At 40.9% G+C, this 13,616-nt stretch overlaps 1 protein-coding gene across 4 annotated transcripts in view; it reads right to left on the bottom strand.

The window, feature by feature from the left end:
* Window positions 1-13,616, bottom strand: part of RNF220 (ring finger protein 220) — a 382,422-nt gene that overhangs the window by 102,525 nt on the left and 266,281 nt on the right. For all 4 annotated transcript variants that reach the window (XM_034414914.2, XM_034414912.3, XM_034414911.3 and 1 more), the window contains one exon: window positions 11,882-11,927. In XM_034414914.2, the coding sequence (XP_034270805.1) occupies window positions 11,882-11,927 (46 nt within the window). The remainder of the gene's footprint in view (window positions 1-11,881; window positions 11,928-13,616) is intronic.

Genomic DNA, 13,616 nt, shown 5'->3' with positions numbered 1-13,616 from the left:
TCTGGAAAGGACAACATCTAGAATCAGAAATTACTGAAAAGAAGCTAGCAGATCAATATCAATTTATAATACAAAATAAAACATTCATTGAAATAGAACTGCAAGGACTTCAAGAGACTACTCAGGCCAAAAAACCAAACCCTTGCCAGAAGTAGCTCAGGCTGTAGAGACAAATCAGTGGGAATCATCAGTAGAAGATGCCAACATAGATATTGAATTGTTCACAATCTCAGCATAGATACTGAATTGTTTTCATTCCCAAACCAGGCATCTTCTCTTCTGCCTTCTCCTCAGAAAGAACAAAGTCTTCTAACTAAAAAACAAGGAGTTGAAAGAAAGAATAACTGAATGTATAGAGCAAAAGAACAGAGCAGAAGTAAGATTGCCTGATTGCAGCTTGTTCCGAAGAAACAGCTAGCACAAGCATTAAAAAATGCCAATACTATAATATCAAATATAAGCACCAGTTCACTGCAAGAAACACACTAACTAATGTATGGTATGGAAGCATTATGACTGAATATCTTAGATGCAAAATTAACAAACAAGCCAAACAGTGTACCACCAAAATGGAAGCTCAGGCTGGAAAATAAGATCAGCATGCTAACATCAGATGCAAGCAAGCTAGAACAAATGAAAGAAAAGCAGCAAATAAGTGCTATAGCCAAGAAAATGAGCAGACACAAAGCTTAAATTGCACACTACAGGCAGAATTTCCAATTTCAATTGAATCAGAAATGTTTCTACCAATCCATTAATAGAGAGGCTGCAATAAACCAGTCAACACTTGACAAAGAAGAAATAGTGCAGTTTTGACTACAACTATGGGACAACCCAAAGAAACACAACAGGAATGCAACTTGGATAAAAGAGGGGAATAAGAATAACAAAGAAGCTGAAATGAAATAACCTGTAATAACAGCAGAAACTATATAGTAAAAGGGCAAGGAAAATCAAGAATTGGTTAACATGTGAAGATGAACTGCATGGTTTTGGGTTGAAACATCTGACTAGTTTACACTCACTCATTGCCATGCAGTTTAACAATTACTGCAAGGAGATGAAATTGAAAATTGGTTAACATCTGGCAAAAACCTTGGCTGTTGTTCAGTTGCTAAGTCGTGTCTGACTCTTTGCGACCCCACGGACCATAGCATGCCAGGCTCCTTTGTCCTCCACTGTCTCCCAAGTTTGCTGAAATTCATATTTGTTGCATCAATGACACTATCTAACCATCTCATCCTCTGCCGTTCTCTTCTCCTTTTGCCTTCAATTTTGCCAAGCATTAGGGTCTTTTCCAATGAGTCCTCTCTTCTCATTAGGTGGCCAAGGTATAAAGGTTAATAAAAAGCAAAACTTACCTGATTAAAAAACTCCATCAAAAGGGGCAGCACAAGAGAACTACAGGCCAATTACCTGCTTACCAACAAGTTTCAAATTACTAACTGATGTGATAGCTGTTGCAAACAACAGCATCTAACACAAGCTTTTTCCACCTGAGCAGAAAGGAAACTACCCTGATAGCAGAGTAACAAAAGATCAGCTCCTAATTGACAAAATGATTTTAGAAAAGTGTAAGAGAAGGAAGACGAACTAGAACGTAGCGTGGATTGATTAGAAGAATGCATTCAACTGCCTGCCACATGATTGGATAATCAAATTCCTAGAAATAACAGGAGTCAGTAGAACATCAGAAGTTCTGTGCAAAGACTGATGGCACAATGGAAGACAGGGCTGCTGATCAATGGTAACAGAGAGAGGTTAATATCAAAAAAGGAATCTTTCAAGGAGATTCACTATCACCACCACTATTTGTTATTGGACCGCTCCCCTTGTCAACAGTACTGCCATTGAAAATATCTGCCAGGCTATTCTATATCTCCATTACATTGACGATCTGAAACTGTATGGAAAAAACCCATCTGAAATAGAAGTGCTGCTCAACACTGTCAGCATATGCAGCCAAGATATTGCAATTGAGTTTGAACTGGACAAATGTGCCACTCTTACCATCAACAGGAGAAAATACCAAAAATTGAAGGAATCAAGATGCCCTATGGAAATAACATCAAGAGTCTGGATGAAGATCACCTGGTCATCCTTGAAGCTGACAGCATCAATCATACTGAAGTCAAGAAGAAGGTTAGAAGTAAATATATCATGAGAGTGAAGATCTAAAAGTCAAAACTCAGTGGAGGAAATAGCATCAAGGCAATTAACACCTGGGCTATGCCAGTGATTAGATACATAGCTTAATAGTGGTCTGAACTCAAGCAGAACTAATCTCTCTTTTGCACTCATTTGGGACAAAACAATTAATGTATTTCTTTCCCAGTTTGAATTGACCTGCAGTCAATTTTTCCTTTCAAGCAGCTCTCTTGAAACACTTTAATAAGAAATCTAGTAGTCTTTCAGGTAGCACTTTGTGAAGCACAGATCTGGAATTATGAAGAAATAAAAATCAGATGACTGGCTTCTCCTACAGCTTAAATAAAAAAGGGCATGGAGGGCATTGTCCAGTGATGGGACAGGGTGAGATGACAGCAGCCATAAACAGCCAATAGGATCCCTGACCAAATCATCATTAAGGTAGTGAATGAGATGTCATAAATTGTTTGTACTACAAAACCTGTGTCAGAAGAAATGAAGAAAATGCTATTTTAAGACCAGAACAGCTAAAAATGAATTTAGGCTGCCATGCCAGTAGACTGAGGTTGAGACAGAGCTTGGATCATGAGGACATGTCCTCTAAAAATAGTCTATGAGCTATTTCTGATTTAAGGATGTCTTAAAAATGCCTCACTTCTGGGCTGGGGATGAGCTTTAAAAATACTGGGAGGACATGGCAGGAAAAAGAAAAGATGCCAGACACAAATGTATTGTGATTAAGTGCAAATGAGCTTATGGTAATTCTTAGTGAAAATCACATGGGTCCCCTCATTTCTGAAGCCCTTACTCAATACAAGGTTGTAGATCTGAGGTTATTTTCATACTTTTCCTTTTCTCTCCCTCCAGTCTTTTCATACCACTTCTTCCCACTTTTCCTTTTTACTTCCATTTACAGATCCAGCTGGTCTGGCCCATCATCACACTGAAAAAGGCCTCACAATTGCAATGCATGCTCACTGCCACTCTCCCATCCTAACTGCCTCCTCCCCTCTCTAAGAGGCAGGTCAAGAGTCAGTAGTGGCAAACAGTGAGCTGGCAGCAGTGACACTTTGTTTCCTTTCAAGGCCACCCATTTGAAACTATTAAGTGTTGGGCTCCTGCTTTTTGATAGCCCTGAAAACACAGGCAGTTTATTTCTTTTAAACAATCAATCACAGCTGCTGTCAGCACAACAAATACCCTAACCCTGCTTTTTGTATCTCGCTCTGGCCTTTTCCTTCTCTCTGCGGTAAGTGTTTCCTGCCTGATGCGTTGGACTTTAACTCTGCCATCTAAATAGGTACTTATCACTTAACATGGAGGTGATGGCTTGACATGTTTTCTGTCTCCTGCCCTCCCCTGCATAGTGGGGAAGCAGTCAAAGTGTTGTTAATAGCTGTTATCACTCGAGAACTGTAACCCCAATGCAATGAATGATAGCAGCCTCTGTTGTGCTTTATCATAGCACCAGAAGTATCAGTTCCAAGTTGTGAAAACCAGTATTTTTATTTTCGGGCACTTTTTCAAGACCAGGTAAACTCAGACTCCCACTGGCTCCTTTTGGGTATCCAAACCTGACTTCAAGAAGACATAAAAGCATTTAATGCAGCAATGTGTGATGAAGGAACATTCTGACAACTTGATCCTTAGTTTGTGTTAGATCTGAGACAAGTGCTCTGGAGTCTATGCTGCAAAGGGAACTGAGGGAGAAGAAGACTTTTTCCAGTTTGCATGGATGTAGGATACTTTCATTTTCTACCCTTTTGTAACATCATAATCACATCGAATCACTTCAAATCTACATCAATTTGCATCATAGCATTGGTCCATTTAACTCAGAGGTGGCGAATTATGGCCCCTTTGGACCAACTCCCAGAATTCCTGAGCCAGTATGGTTCGTTCAGGAATTCTGGGAGTTGAAGTCCACAAGTCATCAAATGTCCCTCATTCCCTACTCCTCATTTAATTTAATATTTTCTACATTGATTGGTAATAGCCAATTCTCAGCCTTGCATTGAACTTGAGATATTTTTAAAATATAAATCTACTGTAAGATTTAGGCAATGTTCCTAAAACTTAAAGCATTTCAATAAATTTCTATTTGGTTGTTTAGAGAGAAGTCATGCCTGAACTTGATTTCAGATTAGAGCACCTTTATTGTCTATCTCACAGTTCATAAGCTTGAATTATGTTTGAACTAATGTTAAGTAATCAAAAGCAGATAGTTTCTATATCTCCTGAAAAATTAAAAAAAAGATGGAAAAATAGAAAAGACATTTTGACCTTAAATTTATTTGCCTGGAAGTAAACTCACTGATTTAAATAAAAATTTCCTTTCAACAAACAATATTTAGGACCACTGTCTCAGTAAATCAGATTTTTATCTTATTTATATAGAACCAATATTCTTACTATCTTCTCTGGCATGAATACTAGCCCTAACTACTGACATATTTCAAAAACAATAGATGGTTCTTTGATTTTTCCCTTCTCCCTAGAGCCACAACGAGCAGATTTAATTATTCATCTTTTAATTGTCTTTTACTTTTAAATATGAAGCCCTGAGGTATTTTATAATTTCCCCAAGGTCATCATAGAAGTACCTAGCAATGCTGTTTCTAACATCTATAGACCCAAAGGGCCCTGATACTATATCATATCTTTCCCAACTCAAACTCTAGAGAGAAATTTCAGAAAAGAGCACATTGTCTATAGTAAAATATCCGGAGACAATTTCATCAAGTACTTTCTCCTTTGAGATTTTAATAACTGGGCACAGACAATAATGTATGAGACCAAAAAATGGTCTAATAAGCTATGAAGAAGCTGTGGGAAAAGAAATTTAAAAATGACTGCACATCTAGATTTAGTGATCAAGCACTCATTAGCTCATATATTTGGAAAACAAAATAAAACATTTGCAACTAGAAATTGTAAATAAGCTACAAAAATACTCCATCTACTTTGCAGTTTCATCACGGCATGTTTGTTGTTGAGCATTCTGATAGTTATGCATCAATGCATTTATGCATCTGCACAATGCCCATATTAGGGGAGATGGGACTAGGGTGCTTGATTTTAATAAAGTCCTAAATTGATAAATTGAAGATATTTGGATTTTCAACTCTAATTTAATGTTTCTATTTTTTTTAAAAAAAGAAATTAATCTTATACAGTATTGCTTGAAAATCTTTTTTATTTTTGTTTCTTTTATTTTGCTCATTTTCTTCTTTTTTTTATTTATTTATTTATTTATTTATTTATTTAATTAATTAATTAATTAATTAATTTATTTTCAATTTATATACCGCCCTTCTCCCTGAGGACTCAGGGCGGTGCATAGCCAGAATTAAAAACATGAAATACAAATATTAAAAACAATTAAAATCTATATAAATTTGGCCCAAAAATTTAAAAAACCACAAACCAATTAAACATTTAAAAAATTTCTTCCTAAGCCAGCCCGGCTTGCTGGAAAAAGTGGGTTTTAAGGGCACGGCGGAAGGCACTGAGGTCTTGGATTCTCCTTATCTCTGGGGGCAACTGATTCCAGAGGGTAGGTGCCCCCACAGAGAAGGCTCTCTCCCTGGGGGTCACCAGCCTACATTGATTGGCTGATGGCACCCTGAGGAGGCCCTCTCTGTGGGAGCGCACGGGTCGCTGGGAGGTCGTCGGTAGCAGCAGGCGGTCTCGAAGATAGCTAGGCCCTATGCCATGGAGCGCTTTAAAGGTGATAACCAACACCTTGAAGCGCACCCGGAAGACCACCGGGAGCCAGTGCAGCTCGCGCAGGAGCGGTGTTACATGGGAGCGCCATGCTGCTCCCATCACTACCCGCGCTGCTGCGTTCTGGACCAGCTGGAGCCTCCGGGTGCCCCTCACGGGGAGCCCCATGTAGAGAGCATTGCAGTAGTCAAGGCGAGAGGTGACAAGGGCGTGAGTGACTGTGCACAGGGAATCGCGATCAAGAAAGGGCCGCAACTGGCGAATCAGGCGAACCTGATAAAAGGTCCCCCTGGTTACAGCCGTCAGATGTTCCTCCAAGGACAGCTGCATATCCAGGAGGACTCCCAGATTGCGAGCCCCTTCTGTGGGGGCCAAGGACTCGCCCCCAATTGTCAGTGATGGAGTCAACTGACTATATCGGGATGCCGGGACCCACAGCCACTCAGTCTTAGAAGGGTTGAGCTTGAGCCTGTTCCTCCCCATCCAGATCCGCACAGCCTGCAGGCACTGAGACATCACTTCAAGGGCATTGTTGGGGTGGCCTGGGTTGGAGATGTACAGCTGGGTGTCATCAGCGTACTGATGGTATCTCACCCCGAAGCCACGGATGATCTCGCCCAGTGGCTTCACATAAATGTTGAACAGAAGGGGCGAGAGGACCGATCCCTGCGGCACTCCACAGACGAGAGGCCTCGAGGTCGACCTCTGCCCCCCTGCCAACACAAACTGCGACCGGTCGGAGAGAAAGGAGGAGAACCACCGCAATAGGGTGCCTCCCACCCCCAACTCTTCCAGCCGGTGCAGCATGATACCATGGTCGATGGTATCAAAAGCCGCTGAGAGGTCTAACAGGACCAGAACAGAGGAGCAACCCCTGTCCCAAGCCCTCTATTAAAAGCAAAGTCAAGAAAGAACTAGCAATAGTACTTAGACTTATATACTGCTTCACAGTGCTTTACAGCCTTCTCTAACCGGTTTACAGAGTCAGCATATTGCCCCTAATAATCTGGGTCCTCATTTTACCAACGTCCTGATATAGTCAGTTGGTGCCATCACTGACTATTGGGGGCGAATCGCTGGCCCCCACGGAGAGGGCTCGCAACTTGGGCGTCCTCCTGGATTCACGGCTGTCTTTAGAAGAGCACTTGACAGCCGTGACCGGGAGGATTTTTCATCAGGTTCGCCTTATTCGCCAGTTGCGTCCCTTTCTGGATCGGGGCTCCTTACGCACGGTCACTCATGCCCTCGTCACTTCCCGCCTGGACTACTGCAATGCTCTCTACATGGGGCTCCCCTTGAGGTGCACCCGGAGGCTCCAACTGGCGCAGAGTGCGGCCGCACGGGTGGTTATGGGAGCGACATGGCGTTCCCATGTAACACCTCTCCTGCGCGAGCTGCACTGGCTCCCGGTGGTCTTCCATGTGCGCTTCAAGGTCTTGGTTACCACTTTTAGAGCGCTCCATGGCTTAGGACCTGGTTACTTATGGGACCGCCTGCAGCCACCAGTAGCCTCCCACCAGCCGGTACGCTCTCACAGAGAGGGGCTCCTCCGGGTGCCGTTGGCCAAACAATGTCGACTGGCGGCCCCCAGGGGGAGAGCCTTCTCTGTGGGGGCACCTACTATCTGGAATGAGCTCCCCCCGGAGATATCCCGGATCTACGTGGAGGATCCCAGATCTACGCACTTTCCGCCGCGCTCTCAAGACCTTTTTATTCCATCAGGCTGGCCTGGCCTAACTGTTTCCCTTTTTTCCCTTTTTAAAACGTAAATTTTAATTCATTTTTAATTTATTGGGGTGTTTAAAATCTGTCTTCGGCCAAATTGTTTAATTTGATTTTATTCAGTTTTAAATTTTGTATTTATGTTTTTTATCCTGTGGCTGTTCACCGCCCTGAGTAGGGCGGTATACAAATCAAATAAAACTAAACTAAAACTAAAACCTCGGAAAAATGGAAGGCTGAGTCAACCTTGAGCCGATGAAAATCGAACTCCTGGCAGTCAGCAGAATTAGCCTGCGATATTGCATTCTAACCATTGTGCCACCACCGTGCAATGAACGAACAAATGAACGAAAGAAAGAAAGAAAGAAAGAAAGAAAAGAAAGAAAGAAAGAAAGAAAGATCCACACATTATTTATAGATTCTTGAATGGAAAAGGCCATAGTGAGGGAATTACTTTATGTAACAAAATTGACTGGAATTCTTTTTTCTTACAAATAGCAATGGAAAAAGAATTTGTTATGGCCACACTTGTATTGACACTGTGTCAGTGATTCCAAGTCATGATCCTTGGTCCAACCTTATGGATATATCAACAAAAGGGAAATATACTTTGATTTAGGAATAAAGACTAATGTCAGCTTATTTCTTTCTTCCTCTCCAAGAGAAAGACAAGTCTGGTTTTATCTCGTGCTCAGAGAATGGATAGATGCAGAGAACTGTTCATACATATATACACCTGAGAAATTGGTCTGTTCCAGTTCTAGTTACCTTACCGTGTTTCCCTGAAAATAAGACAGGGTCTTATTTTCTTTTGACCCCCCAAATAGGGCTTGGCCTTATTATCGGGGGATCTTATTATTTTGGGGGTGCAGGAGGCGGCGGGCGTGGGACTGGATGTCCCATCGCTGCCGTCCCTGTTCTTCGCACCGGCCAAGTGGCCCAACATGTCCCACCCCACCCCAATGGCAACAGCTGCTTCCCTTCCCCTCTGTCTCTTTGGAGTGGCAGGTGGGGCGGGGGAGAAGCAAGATGCGTGGAGTGAGATGTGTCTCCCCTTGCCTTCTCTTCTCCCCCCCCCTTGCCGGGCATGACAGGGCTCCTGCCCCTCACTTAGCCACCCACCCCCTTTAGGGATGCAATTTGGGGTTGGCAGGTAGGGCGGGTGAGAAGCTGGACGTGCGTCTTACCTTTCCAGCTCCATCACATTCCTCGCTGTTATGTCCAGGGAAACACACTGTAAAAGAAAGCCTTCTTGCGAATTCAATCAAACTTCTCGCCCACCCCACCTGCCACCCCCAAATTGCATCCCTAAAGGGAGCAGGTGGCTAAGCATGGGACAGGAGCCCTGCCATGCCCGGCGAGGGGGCGGGGAGAAGAGATGGCAATGGGAGCCATGTCTCGCTCCACGTGTCTTGCTTCTCCCCCACCCCACCTGGCACCCCTCTTGATAAAGAGACGGTGGGGAAGGGAAGCAGCCAGGCTGCTGTTGCCATTGGGGTGGGGTGGGACATGTTGGGCCGCTCGGCCGGCACGAAGAACATGTCCCCCCCCCTTCCCGCCCCTCTGGCCTTGCCTCCTCAACTCATTTTGGTTGCGTGGCAAGAACCAGAGGAAATGGTGGGACTGGCTGCACATGCATGTAAGTAGTTGGTGGGGGGGGGGCTTATTTTGCAGGGGTGGCTTATATTATCACATGCACTGAAAAGCCCGATTGGGCTTATTATCTGGACATGTCTTATTTTCGGGGAAACACGGTAAATAGCAAAATTGAGTGGAATGAGACTCTGATTTATTTGACACTTAATATTTTTTTACATCCTATTGCAAGTACATAATGCAACAATCGGTCAAGAGTTGGCCAAGTCAAATATGTGCCAAGAAAATGATCAGGCCAACTATAGAAACAGCAATATTTTCAAACAAGAGCTCAGTCACTTCCTAGTTCCATTCTTCTGCTGCCTACCATATGATTCCATATGCAGAGTCTAATACTTACGTTGGGCTTTGGGAGCAATCTATGGCAGGAAACAGATACTGGGTACAGCTGAGGACTGAACTGGCTCCCATTCAAAAGTGTCACCAACTACCTGATAACCCTGAAAAATTTCTTTTGTGCAGATAGGTGCTTTTAATTCAAAGCGAGACTTTCAGAAAAAAAGGATGTGGCATTTGGAATAAATGCAATAACCAGCAAGTGCAGATATAGTCAAACTTATTTTCAGAAGCAGTACTACCTCTTAGAGAAACATGTTTGATAAGACTGTAGTAGCCTACTGGCAAGTGTACTTTCCTAAAATATGCTCACCAATCTTGCCCTACTTTCGTCATATTTCTGCCATCAGTTGTAGGTGCAAATACTATAACTTTTATTTATCTTTTATTATTTGAATATGCTAGCAGCCCTGGAGATCAAACAGTGAAATCTTCAAAATGAATAAACAAACAACAATCTTGGGAATTCCATTTCTAGGAAAGGTGTACCAAATAAAACTAAATACAAATTTATGTAATAAGGTCCTGGAAATTGTGTTAAACATTGGTTCGGAACCAGGTACAGCAGATAGAGCAGGAAACAGAAAATTGTAAGCTACAGTACACATTTGTGTTTTATCACAGCAATATTCATTCCTAAGGAAGTCCTTATTAGATACTATATTTAGGATTTCATGCTGATGAAAGCTGATGAGGATGTGTTATCATTAAGAGAAAGGATTTCTGCATCTTAAGGAAAGACCAGGAGTTGCCTAAGCAGTATTTGCTGTAATCTGTAATTTTAATAATGTATAGAGAAAGAGAGTATTAAACACAATCAAGAGGGATTCACCCATATAATTGAGCAAAGTGACTGAATATACAGAAACTCAGGCTTCCACAATTGTCCGCCCTCCAGATGCATTGGGACTACAATTCCCAGAATTCCTAGTCAAAAGAAGTTCAAGAGGCAGTTATAGTCCCAACACATCTGTTTCTAACACCTTGTCATGAGTGTCATGAATGACAGTTCCTTATGGATAATAATGCAGCAAATTAAAGCCGTACATTAGAAGTAGGGAATCTGTGGCTTTCCAGATGCTGAGGAACAACAATTCCCAGGACAATCAGACAGCATAGTCATTATAAGTTTGGCCTTGTTTTAAGTATATTTTTTTGGATCTGCAAGCCAGCTCTTCATCCAAATGCTAATAACAATTTTTGGCCAAATGGCTAAAAAAAACAAAACGCCAGAAGATCCTTCTGAATATTCTTTCAGGAGAGAGGGTGCTGTGGTCCCAGCAGATATGTAATTTTGGTTACATAGGACCCTTCCACTATTCTGTTTTAATCCCCCCCTTCAAAACAAATTAGATTCTTTGTTGTTTGAAGCTTCTAAGATTCATCCCTGCTAGGAGAAAAGGACTTTTATTGGTTATCTAGTAACTGTCACAAATATTTACTTCCAAACAGCTAATATGCTGATTTAATTCTTTTTCAGGCATGGTATTTGAAGAGATATCACAATCCAGCAATGATCATAAGCAGAATGTATGAGACGAGCTTTTTCTCATGATGCTCTTTCGTTTTCTACATTTTTAAATCTCAAATGCAAGTCTGAAGATTCCTGATTTGTAACTGAAACTTTTTCTTGCATTCTGCATTTTCATGGTTGCCTCAGTTGCATTTGCTGTTATTAATAATCATGGCTCTTAATCTGCTAGAGCAGTACTAAAACACTATAACATAGGACATAATACACATAACGGTAGAAGCTTATGATAAAATGTGACAGCATGACTCTCAATTGCGCAAAGCACACTTTTGCAGGGAAATATGGCCAGCATCCTAACTCCGTAGCTCTATATAGTTTAACCCTGCACTAACTGGTAACATGATCTCTATGATCAAATATATGAATAGTTGGTAAAGAGAACAGGCAGGGATACTGGCATGCTCAGCTTTCCAAACATTCAAAATGAAGGTACAGGGTTTAGAGGCTAATATCCATTACATTAGAACTATTTTAGAATAATTATTCTGCCCATTTTCTAAATATCTTCACTATGCACCAAGATACTATCCTGAGGGATCTGTATGCATAAAGACAGAAATTGCTTTAACAAGCATCCTATGCCCAACAATTGTTGTAGAGTTAGGCACACAGGGAGGGAGGGAGGAAGATTCTGTGTACCATGGAGAAAAGCAGAAAAAAGATGAAAGGAGAAATTATATCAGATAAATAATGTAACATTTGTAGAAACAGAAAAGATAATGGAAATTAACAAAAGATTACTAGATTTGGCTCACTTACCTTGGGAGTGCCTGGGGCCATGACATCCTTCAGTAAAGCATTCTTACTATCAAAATAGAAAAAGAAGAAAACATAAATAGATGTAGGGGAACCTCTTCCCAAAGGAGGATTTCAAAGTCCTACTTGCTTTATTTGTAAAACTCTCTCCATAAATTCATATCCATCAGAGTAAAATTCTAGAAGCTGAAAGATCACAACTGTACCATCCTCCTACTTCAATTTTTTATTAAAGGTAGTCCTCAACTTACGACCACAATTGAGCCCAAAACTTCTGTTGCTCAGTGAAACAGTTAAGTGAGTTTTGCCCTATTTTATGATCTTTCTTGTCACAGTTGTTAAGTGAATCACTGCAGTTGGTAAATTAGTAACACAGTTGTTAAGTGAATCTGACATCCCCATCGACTAAGCTTGTCAGAAGGTTGCTCACATTGCAACCATTATAAATACGAATCAGTTGCCAAGCACCTGAATTTTGATCACATGACCGTGGATATACTGCAATGGTCGTCAATGTGAAAAATGGTCATAAGTCACTCTTTTCAGTGTGGTTTTAACTCTGAACAGTCACTAATTGAACTGTTGTAATTCAGGGACTACCCATTATTAAACTTGCATTTCATTTTTTCCTCCTCAAAACCCTGGGGAGCATAGTCGCTATTTCTAATCTTATATAGCCTTAAAAAACTGAGGAAAGAGACTTATTAACATAGAAGTTGAATAGGGATTGACATGGAAATTTCTATTATGCAAGACGAAATTTCAGCCACCAAACTACAGAAAGTTTCTACAGCATTTCAGTTCTGTATTACACAGGACATTGATTTGGGGAGCAGCTCTTGAGGTAATGTCCAAAAACTTCTGTTAGCATACAGTATAAGGCCTCATGTGGCTCATGATACAAGGAACATATTACAACCATGTTGAAGACCTGTATTCGTTGTTAATTGTTTATCAGATATAATTTAAAATACAGGTTTTAATCACTAAAGACTTAAATAGCTTAAATCCTTGGTATGAATCACTCTGGATATATAATTTAGAAGGAAAGGCTGCTCCTTTGTCAGAGACATGAGAATTTGACTTCTGTTGGTTCCGATGTATGGAATATACTCAACCAATCTTTTGGCTTTCTTGAAAGGAATCAAGACCTATCTTTTTTTAATTAATTAATTAATTAATTAATTAATTATTTGATTTGTATACCGCCCTACTCCTGAAGGACTCAGGGCGGTGAACAGCCAAGCAATAAAATACATAAATACACAAAATTTAAAACCAGATAAAATCAAATTAAATCATTTTGGCCCAGACAGATTAAAACACCCCAATAATTTAAAAACAGATTAAAATTTACATATTAAAAGAGGGAGGAGATTAGGCCAAGCCCGCTTGATGGAATAAAAAAATCTTTCAAGCCAGGCTTTCTCCATTTGAATTCCAGTAGTTATGTGTTTTAAAAATTATCATTAGCCATTTTATGAGTGCCATACAACAAAGATGGGATATTAATGGTATATAAATAAAGAAACAATTTAGCCGTTCAGCAAGACTCAGACCTCTTTTGGATTCCCGTGCAATTTAGCTGGGGGGGGGGCATTAAATCCTTAAATAACTGGGAATTGAAGCATAGAGCAAAGTGTTAAAGGAAACGAAATCTAGAAACTGGGAAGATATATCACATCCCGCGGTATGTTACATAGAATACTGGAGCATATAGATTAATGAAAAACATCAT

The sequence above is a fragment of the Pantherophis guttatus genome, chromosome 3 (genome assembly GCF_059756535.1).
Source record: "Pantherophis guttatus breed Tessera chromosome 3, ASM5975653v1, whole genome shotgun sequence".
Classification (NCBI taxonomy): Eukaryota; Metazoa; Chordata; class Lepidosauria; order Squamata; family Colubridae; genus Pantherophis; species Pantherophis guttatus.
Note: the sequence above shows the minus strand (reverse complement) of the source record. Positions and strands in the feature narration are given on the sequence as shown.